This window comes from Daphnia carinata, chromosome 9, assembly GCF_022539665.2.
Source record: "Daphnia carinata strain CSIRO-1 chromosome 9, CSIRO_AGI_Dcar_HiC_V3, whole genome shotgun sequence".
Classification (NCBI taxonomy): Eukaryota; Metazoa; Arthropoda; class Branchiopoda; order Diplostraca; family Daphniidae; genus Daphnia; species Daphnia carinata.
The window spans coordinates 2909550-2927733 of record NC_081339.1 but is presented as its reverse complement, the minus strand read 5'-3'; the positions used below and the strand labels follow the sequence as shown (position 1 = coordinate 2927733).

Sequence of the window (18184 nt, the reverse complement as noted above, 5' to 3'; positions counted from 1 at the left end):
TTTTTGAATTACTTCGAATATTCGTGCAAAAAATAAGAAAAGTCGGGCTTATTTAGTCGGGCATATTTAGTCGGGCTTAAATTTTTTTCTGCAAAAACCGGCATTCATGGGAATTGATAGAATATCACGGGGTACACTCAAAATTGAATGCTGATTCCGATAAAATAGTTATTTTTTTCATGAAGTCAACCGTTTTGGAAATACACCGAATATTTCTGCTGCATCGCGCTAGCGCTGTAGCGTACTGGCGCGCTAGCATTGTGTCAAATATTCGGTATATTTCAAACACGATTAACTAAATGAAAAACATAGCGATTTTCCCAGCATTCACGTTCTAGTTGCCAGGGTTTGTTTTTGTTGACTCACCTCCAGTGTCAGCATCCAGTGATTTTAGGTGCACAACCTTGTTAGTAGTAAACAAATTGTGCCCATAAGCAGCAGTAGGCAGAGCACGAGTCCTGCTCATTGAGCACACAGCATGATGGAAAGTGAAAGAGTTAGGCAGATAACTGTCTGGTTTCGTAGCTTATCTTCTGAGTAACAATGGTAACTGTTGCATAAAAACAATCTATTTGAATTGTTTTCCTTCAACACATACACAAAAATGAGTGTACTAAATAGTCAATATCGTACAGTCTGATCTAAGTTGAATTATCCTTCGGAAAATGAGAGGTTAAGGAACAAATCAAACACAGATTTAACTCGTTACTCGTAATTACATACAACACAGTTATGAAGAAGAACAGTAGCGCCATCTAGTGTCCCCTCGCACAGCATGTCCCACTTTGTGGAACGCTGCTGTACTCGTAATTACATACAACACAGTTATGAAGAAGAACAGTAGCGCCATCTAATTTTCCTGACATAGAGCTTTTTTGAAAGCTCGACAAAATAAGGCCGGCAAAAAAAGTTCGAGAAAATAAGGAGGCCTTTTAAATATGCGTGAATGCCGCCATCAGCTTACATTCCAGTATTCTAGATGAATCGTTAATGAAAATTACGCAGGAATAGGATTACCTTGTATTGCAAATGACTGGATCGATATTGGATTGAATACACTCGAATCACTTGCTCATTCAACAACCTGTTAAATGTGAATTAAAGACAGAAAAAGTAGCCAATAAGGGACATTTTGCCTGTTTAACTTGGCAAAAGCTTTAGTGTTATTCCACGTTATGCTCGTTTTTTAATTCGAGGAATTTCTTGTTCCTCCTTTTCGTCGAGCTGCATCCCTATTCCTCTTTTGAACGATTCCTATTACTCCTGCTGGAATTTTGTTGAGTTGCCTCGTCGAAGAGAAAGGACTAAAAAATCAAATACAAAAACAATATGTATTAAAAAAAATTCGATTATTAAAGTAAGGAGTTGGTATTACGGTATCAACGGTAGGTGTCATCCTAGGAGTACAAACTCGGCAATCTAAAACTGATTCGTGATAGTTCTTTAGATTACATGTGCACTTTTGGCAATCAGCCGTGCGAGCTGTTGCAGCAACTCGTTTCACCCAAACATTGAGAGCGCGTTTGCTGTCGCCGGAGTTTTTGCGCTGTTCACGTAAGCGAGAAACAGCGAATATCGTTCCTAAGTAACAAAAAAGAAAAAGGAGAAATTAAGCAATTCAGCCTTAGGATATGGATTCCACTTCACCATTGGTTTCAAGGGCAATAGGAGCACATATGCCTAGCAAGGAACGTGGTAGTCGGGCTTGACGTCGAAGATCAGCATCACCAAGTAACCGACCTTTGAACTCTTTTGGCGTAAATCCCGTAGTAGCATCAAGTCCTAAACAAAAAATATTGGTTTGCATCGGAACTTTGCAGTTTCACACCTTATCGATGGAAGCTTACCTAGAAATTGACGGCTTACATTATGCTTTGTGAAGCGGAATTCTCCATTCGTCAAAACATGAATTGTCGCGTCTTGCTCCAGCAACGATTCCGAAGTTATTTCATAGCCCTAAGAAAACCTTGATTGTGAATTCTCCGTTCGAAGGTGGCAGTTAAAGCATATTTAGCTACAGTTACATGGTCAGATTGGCAGCTAGAACAGGGCAACAGAATAAAGGTTTTTGACACTCCTGGTCTGAAGTTGAGCAGAGACGCCAGTCGTAGCGCATCCATAGTTCCAGCTACTCCATTGCCTAGATTTGATAAAACATGAATCAATGTTCAAAAGGATATAGAAATTTTTCCTACCGTAAGGTAAATTTTCGAAAAGGTTTGCTGTTTCTTTGGCTGCAACGAATTCTTGACCGTTGACGGTCCGAACTCGAGGACTATCGTAGGGCATTTGCCCACCAAAAACAATCAACGAATAGCGATTTTTGGTGATTTTTTGGCTAATAAGTTCCTTCTCAAGAGTGCTGATTAGCGAAGGCAAGAATCGGGCTGATATGGCATCCGGTTCATTACATTTCTTCAGGTCAAGTAAGACCACTACATCAGACGACAGCCGGCTGTTCTTATCTAAGTTGGTATCCTTCGTCTCTCCTTCTAATAACGATTCATTTTCCATTGGACAACTATAGGAATGTTAAGTTAGCGGTTTCGATACTGAATGTTAGTTTGCTGACATTAATTACCGGATGCATTGTGAAGGAATACGGAGATGCACACCTTTTGCAGCACATGCAGAAGCGTAAGCAACTGCAGCATGACATCCATCTTGGACACTTCCTTTCACACGGCTTTTTATCAGACACATATTTACGTAAGGCGAGGGGTCAATCACTGCCAGACACTTCTTCAACTGTGACCTATCGAATATGCGATATTAGATGCTACCGTTATTTTAATTTTAGCATTTCGTACTGACCTCTGGCTCTGGAAAAAACTAGCACACAGTTCAGTTAGACTATCCTCTTGAGCCACGCTTTTACGAGCAAGGTTATCGATAGTTTTACAATCCTTTTTAGTTGAAACATCCCACGAACGGGCCAAAGAATTCAGATCTAGCTCGACGGAGCGATTAGGTAAAATAAGATCGGTCGTAGGTTCGTTATCCATAGTACCCAGCATGCCAGCGACCTTGTTGTTATACCAACCTAGAAATATTAGGGTGCTAAATTATATTTCGAAAAACGAAATTATTTAGATTTTTATAACTTACCAGACAACGTAATAGTACAGGCTTCGTACACCATAATGCACTCCAAGCGAACTCCTTTCACGAAGGATTCGATGACAAGCTTTCCGTTTTCATAAAACGCAGCAGTGCCACGTTCGGTACGAGAACCAAAAGTTGGTAACATTTGGGTGATTCCGTTCGCACGGATGGTGCGGTTGTGCAAATCAAGATCCCACTGAACGTCGTCAATTAACAGTTGCAAGACAGAAGCATACGGCTTGCCGCGAGAGCTGACATATTGCACGGCAAGCGTGAAGTTATGTGTTAAAAAGTCTCGGGCGAGGAGATAGGTGCAAGGTCCGACGAAATCGAAGTGCCGACCATCGAAAGTTGTAAAGTGTTGCAGTCCTATCAAATGGGCCGAACCTGTGCGTTTTAGATTTTTGGTAGTTAGTTTACATAAGCGTTAAAAGATAAATAAGTTAAAAAACATACTCTTGAAAGGGGGTAGCAAACTGGATAGCTGTTGCTGCCTAGGGAGGTAGGAGAACAGCACGTCTATCATACTGGTGTTGGAAGGCTGGAAGAAGGACACCAACGATTGCACCTTCTGGATTTCTGGAAGTTGGTCAAACAGAGGAGTTTCATCGAGGCTGATCCAAGGAAACGGTAGCTTCTGTTCTAGTACAATATATCCAAATTCAGGATTGAATTTGAACATCGTTTTCTGCATCATATATCTCAACTGAGCGTCTGTGACAGTTTGACGCCACAACTCAGCTCCTCTCTCACGCAGCAATGCAACAAGGTCCGCCATTTTCTGGTTAAAATCAATGTGATTGTAACACCACTGAATGAGTGTCATGAATTTCAGCCAATTCTCCGCTCCTTTTTGCAGTTCGGGATTTTCTTTCAAGAATCCTTGATATATCATTTCAACTTCAGATCGTATTTTGACTAGCCACGACAAATAGTCGTCCAAGTCTGAGTATTTTTCTTTTAGAAAGTGACCAGCACGTGTCACATATTTTCGGATCCTGGATGGCCAATCGGTACTCTGCATGTCTACATAAAACTGCTTGAGATCGTCCAGTAGAAGCGAAAGTTTTTGAAAGTATGTAGATTCCACGACAGCTTTGCGATGTACGTAAAAGTAGTCTAATCAAAATCGTTTGTCAGAACAATATAATCATCGCGGGTTATTATTACTACGTAGGTAACACTTACCCAAAAGTTCTTTTGTCACATTCCAAGCTGCTGCTTCTATGCTGACAAAGCTGCGTAAAACAAGAGGGCGGATAACAGCGTAGATATCATTCCAAGAATTGTGTAACAAAGAACGTAGCGGAACTGCGATTTCAGGTATAGACTCCCAGAAATTGTTACAAAACTGCTCGACGAACTGTCAGAGAAAAAACAAACAAATTGGAAATCGGGAAACTGTGCACGGAGTTTTTCAAACGTATTACTTACGTGATTGTATTCTTCTGCAATCTTGCTGAAAACCTCGTTCATTTCTGCCAGAAATTTTGAAGATCCTTCGGTTGGCCAATTCCACTGGTCTCCTAACCAACTTGACAAAGTTTCAGAGAGGACACCGAAATATTGTCCCAAATGAGCAAGCCAACGAGTGAAGCTGTTTTCCTCATTTGTAAATGGATGCAAAATTCGATTGCCCGTCTTTTCAATGAACGCAATGAAACTGTGAGCGTATGAGCCAAATGGAATATCTTGAATAATTGCTCCACCCATTTCGACAATAAGCTTTGCGAAGAAGGCGTCAGCGTAGTAACCTTCAATGATGTTTTGCTTCATCCGTTCAACGTCTTCCTGGAGTTTCGTTATTTCTTCGCCAAAGTTCAGTAGAGCCGTGTCCAGTACAAGTGCAATATCATCTCCTAACGTCAGAATGGATCCAACCGTTTCAGAGAAAGAACTAAGCAGGAAGGCCGATACCCACTGATCAGCAGTTAGAGCAAGGGAGTCTCGCGTTCGATCAACTACTTGAGCTAAGCGAAGTTTCCAGTCAGTTGGCCACTGAGTCTTGGATGTCACGAGACGTGAATTATTCAGGCGGAAAGCAAAATCAAAGCAAGGAATACGTTCCTGATCGTCCATGTTGAACAATTCAAGAATAACCTGGCGCCTATCCTGCATTCCGGCGTTCATATAAAGCCCCTAAAAACAATTTAGGACCAATTAAGCAAATGAAAATGTCAAAATGTCAGGTCAGAACCACCGATTGTTTTTACCTTATTATTCTCTGGATTGAATTGCGCCACAAGGCGTGCAAAGGGAAGATTGCTGCTATAGGTTAACTCAGCGGTTCTTGGTGTCGCATCATCTTGTTGAATTTCATACGTCATGCGTGAAGTGTTGCCCGATTGTACTAGCTGGCCGAGGTGCCGTAAAGTCATTGTTGGAGACGACGCACTAAAAACCAGCTTTTTTTCTTGGTGATCCAGCACAAACAAGTGTTCGAGAACCATAAGTTCCGAATCGGAGCGAGAATGCGAGAAAAGGTGCGTCAGTTGAACACGGCCAGTACTATTGCGCTCATACGCCAATATCTGACGTAGTTCTAATTGAGTTGCTTGGTGAGTCATGTTCATCTCATATCGGTAGTTGCCGGGGAGAGATGTTACTAAATTGCCTATCAAAAGTTTCCGTTCTGGCTCGTTCGAGTACTGAATCTCAGTGCGCATATCAAGTGGATGTCTTGTACTGCGACGGATGTCAGTCAAGATCGCCAATTCTTGAGGTAAGTTGCCTATATAAACACAAAAAAAATTGCCATTGGTCTATTTCGTTGCGCCAATCTACGTACTTGATGGTTAATAAAAAAAAAACCTACCTTGGGAAAATGCTATTTTCACACGATCTACGTCCACATCTCTAGTTTTTGTAGTATTTTCCCACGTGACGGTCATTTTTGCAACACTATCCCTTCGGTTTAAATCCCAAACAACTTCGCCAACTGCTCGTAAATTACGCTTCGTCTGCCTTAATGTTCCAGTAAGACCTAAGCTGCGGACGGGCGTAATTAGCGAAGTTGTCATAACATAATCCGTTGCTGTTGTTGTAGTCTTGTTTTCAATGTCAATTTCGTAAGAAATTGTTGCGTCAGGCCTCCAGCGGAATTCAGAACCGTGTCGGAATACTCCGTCAGGGAAGTCCGAGTGGGTACGGAATTCGACGGTTCGGGACGGAGATGACAGCTTGAGCACCTGTTCTTGGCCAGTGAACGTTTCTTTCTCCACAATTTCAGCTCGAAGATTAAAGTGGGGCCGTTTGCCGATTTCGTAAATCTCCAAAATACGGTTCAGACTTGTTGGCAAGTTTTCACCATTTTTTCCACCACTATACTTGTACAAGCGGCTGAAGGCAAACCCTCCCGAAAATAGTGTTCCACTGAATTCCAACTGCCCATCGTTCATTTCATGGCCGGCTGATGACTTATCAGTTGAATTGTAGGCAACTTTAATTTTTTCTGTAAAGTTATGGCTGAGGGAAATTCCTGATTCTGTGACAGTTGGGCTAACAAATCTGGAATAACGAACGCTTGCCTCCGGTAACTTATTCCACGAAGATTTCACCTTTAACAAAACAAATGCTATAGAAAACACCGCTCAGTTGAAAGAGTCTACATTAACACTAACCTGAACGAAGCCTTCAACGTTTCTTCCACCGAGGTGGGAATCTCTTTCTGTTTCTTGGCGGAAAACGTTGACGTCTACGGCGTAACCGTCCGACCATTCTAACACATAAGATCCGTTGAACGACTCTCGACCTCGAACTCGTCCTCGATGAGCATTTAGTTTCAACGAGGCCCTTGGCATCCATGGTTTCGTCGTTATAACTGTAAATAAAATCAGAGAAAATTTTGGTACCCGCTTTGTCATTCATAATATGAACTGAAACTTACGATTGATTTTGGCCGCCATAGAATCCAAGCTACTGTACTTAGCATCCATGCCGATAATCACAATCCTGTCTGCCACTTCAGCATTCACTTTAAGCTCGACGGGATGTTGACGAGCATCGACAGTGACGTCAACTACAAGTGATGGCTCTTTCGACCATGGAGTTATGATTTCTATGATAGCATTGCCCAGTTGTTTCGCCAATTTTTTATTAGTAAACTTCATTTCGATCGGGTTGGATGCCCCCCAATCGACTCCCAGTTGACCCTGGTATTGGATGTCTTCTCTAGACAGAGAACCATACGTGCTATACAATGTCTTGTCGTGAACGGCTTCGTAGCGAACTTTGTGACTGTAAAGCTTTGAGATATTTTTGAAGTCCACGTCTATGTCGAATAACCATTTCTGTTCGGAATCCGATGACACTGTCGTGTTCCATGAATACTTGCTCCATCCATCTCGCTTCAGTTTAGATTTGATTCCCCACTGTATAAGTAAAGGATCCCACACAGCAGACGCGTCGAGAATGGCATCACTGTAATTTTGTTTCATGTTGAATTTCAAGTCAAACTGACAAAATTGCAAAACTTCCAAATTGGTATCAACGGAAATATCGCCTTGATCATTCCACGAGAAATTTGCTATAAGTTTTCCTGAGATAGGCAAAGTATCTGCAACAGCTGACAACTTGTAGACTTTGTCTACTTTGGATGCCGACAATTCTGCATTTTTGAACTGATTCAACGGAGTAGAAACTGATACCAGACCAGTGAAATTTTCCGATGTATCGGAATTAAACCGGAATGCCCACAACTCTTTTTGTGGTTCGTCATACATCTCCAGCTTAAGGTCGACATCTATTTTTTCCAAAGTGGTTAAGTCCAAGTTGTAGCGCACTTGCAAGTTGTTTGGCTGATTCTTCATATGCCAAGAAGTCAACAATTCGGCAGCCATTAGAGGATCTTCAGATATCCACGAGAACATTAGGTGATCATAGTCGTACGGTGTGGTAACCGTCAACTGGGAAGAAACTGGAATCGTATTGTCTTGTGGCCAATCAAGGTTCCACGTAATCTTCAAAAGGTCTTCATTGATGCGAACTTCCGTAGTGATAGCAGTTGCTGAATCGCTAGCTTGTTCATAGTCGAGCGTCAAATTCACATTCTTATATGATGCAAAAGGTGTAGCTACGTTGGCTGTTAGTTTCGCGGGTAACAGAGCTGCATTTAACAAGATGAACTGCGAGTTACTTAGACGTGCTTCACCGACCACAATTCTTTCCCTGACGTTTTCGTCTTCTTCGGAATCTACAACTGTTATTTCTAGTTTCCATGGAATACGGGTGAATCCTTGTACGTTTGTTGTTACAACACCCTTGACTTGAATCTTATCATCTTCTAGAGCCCAAGTAGAATTCATCCGGATATTCAATGGCTTAGGCTGATTCGGCGTTTTCCGTATAATCCCTATGCTGGCGCTTTCAGTGATAAACTGCAATTGGAAAAAATGAAAGAGTACAAACAGATCTTACCAACGCAGACAATAAATGTGTAGCATATTTACGTTAATGTTTCCAGTGAGACCCAGGGTATGATTATTGTAGATTGCCTCAAATTTGGGTAACAGTTCTGAGTTTTCATTAACCAGTTTAGCTTTCACTGTCAACCGCTGGATCATTTCCAGAGGGCTTGCAACCTTGAACTCAAAATTAGTCGTTGATTTCTCCATAAATTCTTCGTTTGTTTCCACTGAAGTAAGAAAGTGAAAGCGACCAGAAATCTGATTGAAAAATTTAGAAATTGTAAACATCAGCTAATACCCTTTTTAAAATTTAAATACTGTTTTTTCTTCGTTAAATTCTTTCCATTTGGCCCCTGTTTCGTAGGCCAGTTCTACGTACGCCAAGTCAATGATCTTTTTAAGGAATCGAATTCGAATTTCAGCTTCACTCAACCGATATGTGGGTGTCGTTGCGCCTAATGAGGCGACAAAGTGTCCATCATCCTATCCAACAAAAAATCAATTATATTTTTGTACTGGCACAGAAGTTCAATGGCGTCTTACCATCGTTGTTGCGTAGCTGTTCAGGCTATAAAACTGTTCACCTTTTGACAAATGGGTAGTCAGTTTGAAATCCATAGGACCTCGAGTCTCATGCGTGATATTGAGCGTTATTTCTGGAATTCCGGTTATTTCTAGTCTAGTCACAATGTCAAGTGATGATCCATCTTCTATCTCTGACATGGAACCATTGGCTCCGAATCCAACCTAAAAGACCCCATCAGCTATGCAAATCACCAGAAAACTATTAATAACAAATAATATTACCTGGCTTGACGGGAATGTGATAGTCATCATAGTACTGGCAGAAGGAAATTCGGCGAGATCTATGTTCAGTTTCAATCGGGTTCCATAGTTTTCATGTTGATGGAAGGACGTTTTAAGGTCGACCAACAAATCGCCATTCATTAAGGACTCCACGTCCCAAGTTGTATTGAATGTCACATATTCTATGGCATTCCATCTTGCTCCAAGATCAAGCTCAAAACCCTGTAAAGATTTAGTTAAACCAATGTGTTTTATCTAGCTAATCTAAACCTTCCCGGTTAATTACGTGAGGATCAGATGAAGGTGGCGAAAAAGATCCGTCAACAGTAAAATTTCTAAGTTGTTCAAAAGGGGTCTTCATTTGCAATCGCCCCCCATGAGATCCTTCGCTAATATCAGCTACGAAGTTAACTCCGACTTGTTTCCCAGGCCAATTAATTTGCAAATCAAATGCCGGTTGCTTTTCATCAGCAACATACTGCGATGACAGGCCGATCACCGCATAGTTAGGATTAGGCGTCGTCAACACTGCTGAGGCTTCCCAGCGCTTGTTCAACTCCGGGTTTTCTCCTGCGTCATCTCGTAAATTAAAATATGGAATTTATTTTTTAGTGTTTCATCATACCTTTGAGAAGAACTGTGTATTTGAGCTGATTAAAGCCCAACGATCCTCTGGTTTCAAAAATTTGGGCCGACTCCCATTCCGTATTATGATAAAATTCAAGATTTACTTGACTCAGTTGTGGAAACGGTGTTGTTAAATCAGTGTTGCTTTTTATCATGAACTGGCCATCGAAACTCCATTCTAAGTTTGAACTAAGTCCAATTTCTTGGTTCTTTCCCCACTGTTAAAATTTAGAGATGAATAAATGGCTAAATTCAAACTGATAAAGAAGGGAAATCAACCTGAATTTTTATCGAATTATCCAACACCCTAGGCAGCATTTCACCTTTGGCAATAACTCGGAAGTTCTGTAATTGTTCGATGCTACTCTTCAACCCACATGAAACTTCAGCGGTTTTTGACTCTACGCCTTTTTCCAGTCGGGCATCCAGCCCGATTTCAAAAAAGCTGTTTACTCCCCAATTAGTCATGATCTGAGTTCTATGATGCAGGTCATGTGTCTCTGACCTGAAATAGGTAAAATAGGTTACGATTGCTGCTGCATGTCCTATTTATGTAAAAATTAACGTTTATTTACGTGAAAACAGCCTTGCTGAATTTCCATCCGTCGAAAGGTGTCTCAAGCACTACTTTGCTTGTTAATTCGCTATCAGTTCGGACTGTAGAAGCTTGAAAGTTGATAGTTTTCTTTGATCCCAGATCAATAATACCCGAAATGGATCGATTATTTTCTAGAAAAAATTAGAAAAATCTGCAATTAAATTCTGTTGCAACACTACGTGTTCATAACAATATTATTTACTTTGAGTTAGCGCCGCAAGGCTTCCTCTGACAAACGAGCCAGGATAGCTGAGAATGACAGCACTTGTCCAATCATCGGCATTGAGGTTCGACGGTTCGAATGAAGTTTTAAGTACGAATTTCTTTTGCGGGTTGCGATTGGGGTCCCATTGTACATCCAGTGAGACATCGCGGCGTCCGTTTGCGGCTACATCTGTGCTAAAATCACTTCTTAAGTCCATTACCCTATTGAAAAAAGACGGATTACTACCATTTTTTCTTGATATCTGGAGTTTAACTTTCAAACTTGTCTATGTGAACATCCAGAATTCCTTGCTTGCCATCCGGTAGTTCCTTCCAGTAAGCATCAACAGTGTGGAGATAATTAAGGTAACTAATTTTTGTAGCAACCTTTCTTTCTTCTTTCGTCGGATTTTCTTGCAGGACATAGATCGACACCGCATCTTTTCCGTAGCTCGACTGAAGATTCGTACATGATTAATGTAAAATGAGTTTAACACTTGTGTTTTCAAGGCCTATCATACTTGCAGTCGAACTTCTAAAGCCGTGAGGTTGGTTTCAAAGGTATAGGTAAATTCAGTAGGGTATATAGTAGAACCAGTCACTTCCACAACCAATTGTTGGCTGGAATGAGTGCTCTTGACTTGATTGTCGTATCTACTGCTTAGCTGGAAATCAGTGTCTTGTCCCCAAACTCCATCCGCATCAACCTGTTTTTAATATACTGCAAATGCTTAATAGGTTCACACTACCATATATATGCCATAAGGCAGGTATTATACCCGATAGTTATTTTTGGACTGTTCCTGGATATTTACGCTTAGTTTAATAACAGGTTGTGAAGGCAACGTTAAATTGAAAGCTCCGCTTGCCTTTAACAGGATGCCTGGATTTTTGGTAAAAAGGAACCCACACTGAAGTTCCTTACCTAATTATGAAAAACAAAATTAAAGGATGAAAAGTTATTGGTCGTCGCAAATGTTACCAGGTGCATATCTTCCAACGAATACTGAATCTGTTCTGTACTCAGTTTGCTCGTGTCCGATAATCAAAGCGACATCAAGTCCCTTTGCTGGAAGAGCCATTTCGAAATGGCTTTTTAATTTAATATTCTGGCTCAGTCCGACAGAATAACTAAATCCTTGTTGAATCGTTAAAGAATTGCGACTCTCCCGAGGCAATGACCCAACATTCATCATCAATACATTTTCCAGGTGTCCCAACCCACGCTGTAGACGCCAGGTGCCGACAAAGTTTCGGTTCGGATAAGCTGTTGGCTCTATTCCTAGGTGTATATCGTACTGATTCAAGCCTTGGGAGGACTTTTTGTTCATTTTAACCTGATGATAAAAATGGAAAATGAAGATATATTCAGATTGGGCTAATTTCTAGCAGACCATACTTCGATTTGAATCCTTTCTGGACGATCTCGGGGATTCGATGTGTAATCAATTGTAAGATTAGACACGTGTGACGTATCGTCCATTAAGTAGTATCCTTTAGATATAGTTCGCCAATCGCCTAATGTTGAATTAAGTCCAACTTCGTAGTTGCGCTTGCCTTGTTTTTCCGTTAATTTAATATTTCCTGGAATGATAAAATTAGGTGATGAATTTAAACTCTTTCCTGAACGTGAGCAATCTTACCATTAAGGTCAATCAGTTTTTTGTTGCTCAAGATCAAAATCAACTTGGGCTGGTAGCAAAGCGCAGCAGATTGCTTCGAACAAGCAGAACGGTTCAGGCTAGCTTTGGCTACAAGTAATTTTTCTTGTGTATCCCGCAAAAGAGAGGCTTCGACTGTTTTTGTTTCTTCCTTCCATTTAAACGTACCTTGATTCCAGAGTTGTCATTTTAAAATTTTACATGAAACATGATTGCAAATATAGTTACCCTTAGTTTCATAGCTGTTACTTGGGAGCATTAAGATAAACTCCAACAAACCGGAATCGGTTTCCTTATATTCAATTCCAGCTCTGACGCCAACTTCCTTCGACTCCTTTGCGCCTTCTGGTCGGAAACTCAACGTCCACGCTTTCTTCGTCTAAATTCAGGGTTTGTGAACGTTATGAGCCTTACCGGTAAATGGCTTTACGACTGTACCTCTTCATTTTCTACTTTATGGAGAAAACGATACGATGTTATTGCCGGATCGGTTTTGACTAACTCGATGCTCAAATGGCTAGGCCCAGTCAATGGGAAATATGGCACAAATTCCACGTCAGAGGCGTTTGGGTAAGCAATTTGGGAGCAAACTTGCAAGCCGAGATAGCGCTGGGTCAAACCACGTGTGCAATCTGACATTTCTACACGGTTTTCTTCTATTCCCGGCAACGATGATTTCAGTTTACGATGGGTAATTGTAAGCTCACTCCTTCGGTAAAGACAAAAGAGATTAGCTTAATAATGAAAATGTTAATTTTTCTAAATTTAACCAACTTGAAAGCAATTATCTCAGCCTTCTCTTGGGGTAAATCTATTTGCACATCGATCAGCTTCAAACCGTCAAGGGAAAACTTTCCTGAAGTGCTTATGGAACTGTGCAAGGTTGCCTCCAAAGTTACTCCAGCTAAATAGTAAATATGAACATTGTCCGGATGTCAGTTAACGACGTCTTGAATTTTCTTAATTGTGAAATTTTTAAAGACATATTTTACCCTTGGCTGCTATAGCATCAATCGTAATCGCTCCGTTGAAGTTGATGGCCGCGCTAGGGTGAATTTTCCAAGCAATTTCCCCTTGGCCACGTGAAAATATGGATTTGAGATCCGTCCGCATGTTTCCCCGTATATCAGCAACCACTTGACCCTGAGCCACCAAATTCAGCGGCAAACCGATTGCTAACGGCAATGTATGGGTGGAATCGATATACTGGGCAGCATAGCTGAACTGTTTTTCTTCTCCGTTCATCAAATGATTAAGTTTCGAAATTGGATTGAGTTTTTGAATATTTTCTAAAACTTCTTTACGTCCTTCCCAATGTCCGAATCCTACTTCGTTTCCGAAGATTTTCATCGAAAGCGACATCTAGTAGTTTAAAAAATTATTTATAATAATCCTACCTAAATCGTTTTTTGCACTTACTTCAGGTTCATCTTTGAAACGGCTACCAGCATCGAACTGTGCGTCCATCATTTGGAGTTTCCCAGCGTCTAGCTGATTCAAGGATGGACTCGTTTTCTGTTTGGAGCGCAAACCTTCCAATAGGTATCCTACTTCTTTCTGTGGGTAAAGCCCACCCGGACCAAAAAGCGATTCGATGTACCGTTCAAAGCTCTCGATACGTCCATCAACCTGGGAGATAAATAAAAAAAATAAGGAATGGCTTTTCACTTCCGCTGAAATGAATACACTACCTCAAACAAATTAACTGACTGGCCAAAAATATCCACAGTCAAATTAAGGGATGCCGATCGAGGTAAGTAGGAATGCTGAGAGAAAATGATATTGCCTTCCAATCCGACAGCTTCATAACAAAAATGATTAATCAATACAAATATTTTCTGAGCTTATTCTTTTCATACCAGCATTATACTGATCAAGTAAAATTGACTTCTCGTAGTTCCTTGAAAATTTTCGGGCATCAGTGTCAAATTTGTCGACGAGGGTCTGATCGAGAACAAGACCTTGGATTTCCAGCTTCGACGGCATTGAAGTGGTCGCCAAATTTTTCAAATGCGTCCAGATGAAAGAACCAACTAAAAACGAGTTATGCTATTAAAAAAAAAGTGATGATTACACGTTTGGAATGTTGTGACTAACCTTGATTTACTTCTTCATTTGCCAAAAGATTCTTAACGGTTAAAATGGTTTGGTAGTCGGCACACTTCATCATTGCTAAGTAGGCTGCAATGCGGATTTCGGAATCTTCGCTACTGTCTGTTAGAATGTTCATGGCTGTATTGTCTCGGATATGGCAAGGTGTCGTCCTGCATTAAATGTGTAAATCAAAAGGTAAGACTAACGTTAACAAATTACTGACCTAAATGCGTTTAACGCAGCCACTCGGGCTTCAGTTGGATTGTCCTTTTCTTCAAAACACTGTTTGAGAGTACTGAGATGATCTCCAGAAATGGCTTCCCCAACGTTTGACAGCGATTTTAACGCAAGAATAATCTAAATATGGGTTTCGGTAAAGCAAAGCACGAAATAGGTAAATTTTAGGAATGTACAAGTACCTCTTCGCGCTCTTCTCTTGATCTTGATTGACAGGCATTGCCTAATTGCTTGCTAAGCTTGCCAACTAATTGAGAGACTTCACTACTGCAACCATTGATACATAGCTTTTTTGCCATCGATGAAATACTTAAACTGGCTTGACGGGAAAAAGAAGCCATGTCCAATAAAGGTAATGCAGCAGTTAAATGTTTGCCTGTAGGTCTGAAATAAAAAATATGAAAAAATCAGTTGTAATAACGGACTGTTACAAATTCACATTACCTTGGTATAAAAGCTAGAGAGGTAATCCATCGAACAATCAAATCTTCGTCTACTTTTCCGGTCGAAGCTTCATCTTTCATAGCTGCAACTGCGTCACTCGTTGCTGCGCCGATCAATCCATTTAGCAAATGTTTCCTGCTACAGATATCAGAAGTTCCACTTGAAATTCTATACCATAAAATTGGTGCATCATAATTCCTTTTCGAAATCTTACGCAGCTTTTCCATCACGGCACATTTCGTCTGCCGACGTCATTAGTTCTCCCAGCGCAAGGTAATCCATGGTTCTTAAAGTTCTTACTAATCGACCAAAAACTGCAGCTGCTTCATTTTCAATACCTTCCTAGATTTTATAAAATAGTACAATTAATTAAGGCAACCTGCCAGGAGAAGTTTTTAATTGTAAACTTCTGCGAGCAAACCATAAATAATACCTCAGTGTTCTGACATAGACTCTGCAAGATGCGAGGTAAAGAAATTGCCGAATCAGTACCACTACCGTGTCCGGTATTCGAATGCTGAAAGAGAAGAGAGGCTTTCTTCCGTGGTTTTTCTTCCTTAACAGCACTATTACCATTTTCGTTCTCATCAATCGGCATTTCGTCAATAAATACAAGCGACTGCCGGCCTGTGGTAGTAGCACCAGAGCCATCGTTAGAAAAAGGACGGAGCACATGTTTCTCTTCGCATTCAGATTGAATGATTCGATGTGCTGCAATCGTTTGTTCACATGAACTTGTTGAATTCGTCAAAGGAATAGACTCGTAGCCCTATTAGCAAATAAGCAAAACGAATTGGATTGTATAGTGTGATACATTACAAGATGTGTTTTACCGCCCCAAAGAATCGATAAGGTACACTCGGTAGCGAGTCGGAAAAACCGTAACGGTTGGTGCACGATACGAGATTGTAAGTCTTCATAACTTTAATGGTGTTCAGCGAAGCACCGTTGAAAACGTAATCGACTTTGCATTTTCCTAAGACGTCGGTCTGCATTAAACAAATAAGTTTAATTAATTAATTTTAAAAATCAAATAAACGAGGATCATGAAGTCTGCGGTACAATCTCGCGAATTGCTTACATCTAGGCTTTCGTGGTCTATATCGAAGCGAGCCATGGTGTTTTGAAAGGAAGATAAGATGCCCCGTTTGATGTTAACACTCCATACCGGTTCATCAATCGATGGGCAGATGTATGGCACTCCGCCATCATGGAACGTGAAAGACAAGTCAGAGCGCTCAAGCGTCTCTTTAAAAGCAACTTCTCCAGGAACGGTTGACTTCTGCGTCGCATCTGATGGATCAGAGTCTTGTAAGGTAACATCTTGAACCTGCAGAAGAAGAACTCAATTATTCCAAATATTCGGGCACCATTTTCAGACAAATTACGAATAAAATCTCGAGTTAGGTCGTGCACATGTCCCAAATGACAGACTCAGTATTGTTTAGGTCGCAGACGCTAATAAATGGTTTCCTATTCACTATCTACTGAGGAATTAGAATGCTATAAAGGAAGGTCATTTTTTCTGGGAGGTCCCTTTAACGCGTGAATAGCACCAAGGAAGTGACGAGCAATTTTTTAAGGATGCTAGCTAGCTGATTCGGCGATAAAATGTAAAATGAAAACATACTCTCAAGGTCCAGTCACAAGGGGTATGGACATCAAAGTGAACTTTAGCCGACAAATGAATCCGGGACTCCTTAGTTCCGCTAACGCCGTCCACAAATGAGGCCACGTTCGCTTCATATCGGTAAGAGTAAATTTTGCCAGGAGAGTAGCGGAATTTAAGAGATCCTGCAACCACAACGGCAACAAATTTAAAAACATTTACAGCACCACAAAAAAAAAAATAATGGGAACACAAGAAGATGGTGCATACAAATCCTCTCTGGGATTCTAAACTCACTTGGACATTCCGATTTCGAGCACGTAACTCTTCTGTTTCCCGAAGGGATAGCTGAAACATGAAGAAGAACAAAGCAAAATGGAAAAGTTATTGGGCAAATTGTTAACGTAATAGTGATTAGATTACCTTGGGTATGATGAAAAAAGAACAGGATTCCTAGCACGCAAGAAAAAATATCAGAAAACCTCATTTTAATTCACTCTGCTTGCATAACATTTGCTACGACACACTAGCAGTGATTAAAACCTTCAACTTTATGGAACCACAAGTAAAGAACGCCAATGTCGTGGCGAAATGCAAGGTAGAATGTTTTGGAGAGAATATTACGCAACCGCAGTTGAATCAAACTGTTGCTAAAAAGCAAATTCGAAAGAAGAATGATTTGGAAAAAGCTTGCAAGCATGCGGTAGTGGTTCGAAAGATACTAAAGCTGCTTCCCAAAAAGAGCCAAGCCTTTCCTTTATCAGCTCAGTGAATGACATTTGACCTCGTGATAAGACTAAATGCGGATTGGCCGGCCAGCTTCTCTTTTCTTTTACTGGAGAATTTGGTTGGGTAGATGCAAAGAGGTCTGGAAAAGCTTCGCTATCAGTCGGAGGAAACAGTCAGGCGTATCAGATTCCGTTTTGTCTTGTGTGGTTCTTATTAGTCGAGTTCGAATGAGCCTACACGCGTTGCGAAAACACGTTTTCATTCGACATTTCGATTCACAAGTCTTGTGTTAACAAGAAACATCTGCAGAACACATCGTTTCTTCGTTAGAGAGCCACAACTAAGCCCAAAAAGAATTTGTTGCTTATCTTAAAAATGTTTTTCTTTTTCTTGTTAGGGAAAAGAAGCTCTTTTTCAAAGCAATTATGCGTAACGAAATCAGTTTCTTCCATCCTTTAAAAGAAAATGTAATGTAGATCATTGAATTTTGAGTATCTACTACATTAACCTACACATGTTTGTTGAATTAACAATCCATATGATCAATAGTTTAAGGAATGGTTATTGTAATCCTGCAATCTTGATATAGCATATCAACAGTTTGCCATTATCATCGTACAGCAATTAAAGAGTTTGCCTGTGGAAAACTATCTACCATTACTTT

General features: G+C 40.6%; 1 protein-coding gene across 1 annotated transcript; it reads right to left on the bottom strand.

The window, feature by feature from the left end:
- Nucleotides 1-1008: 1008 nt before the first annotated feature.
- Nucleotides 1009-17503, bottom strand: LOC130689027 (uncharacterized). The gene is made up of 49 exons (XM_057512042.2): nucleotides 17215-17503; nucleotides 17089-17139; nucleotides 16813-16976; nucleotides 16264-16512; nucleotides 16016-16171; nucleotides 15616-15951; nucleotides 15397-15524; nucleotides 15183-15320; nucleotides 14921-15122; nucleotides 14725-14858; nucleotides 14505-14671; nucleotides 14267-14440; nucleotides 14099-14208; nucleotides 13827-14036; nucleotides 13400-13769; nucleotides 13182-13311; nucleotides 12846-13116; nucleotides 12636-12786; nucleotides 12390-12575; nucleotides 12146-12330; nucleotides 11729-12083; nucleotides 11526-11671; nucleotides 11268-11453; nucleotides 11030-11202; nucleotides 10745-10968; nucleotides 10520-10673; nucleotides 10224-10449; nucleotides 9943-10162; nucleotides 9604-9887; nucleotides 9318-9539; nucleotides 9054-9257; nucleotides 8829-8993; nucleotides 8553-8768; nucleotides 6992-8480; nucleotides 6726-6925; nucleotides 5921-6662; nucleotides 5319-5836; nucleotides 4540-5244; nucleotides 4294-4468; nucleotides 3562-4224; nucleotides 3109-3492; nucleotides 2815-3043; nucleotides 2582-2755; nucleotides 2196-2521; nucleotides 2025-2140; nucleotides 1848-1956; nucleotides 1648-1782; nucleotides 1376-1581; nucleotides 1009-1304 (listed from the first exon to the last, which is right to left on the bottom strand). The coding sequence occupies exons 1-49, from the start codon at nucleotides 17276-17278 to the stop codon at nucleotides 1233-1235; spliced, it is 12594 nt and encodes a 4197-aa protein (XP_057368025.1). The 5' UTR covers nucleotides 17279-17503; the 3' UTR covers nucleotides 1009-1232.
- Nucleotides 17504-18184: the final 681 nt, after the last annotated feature.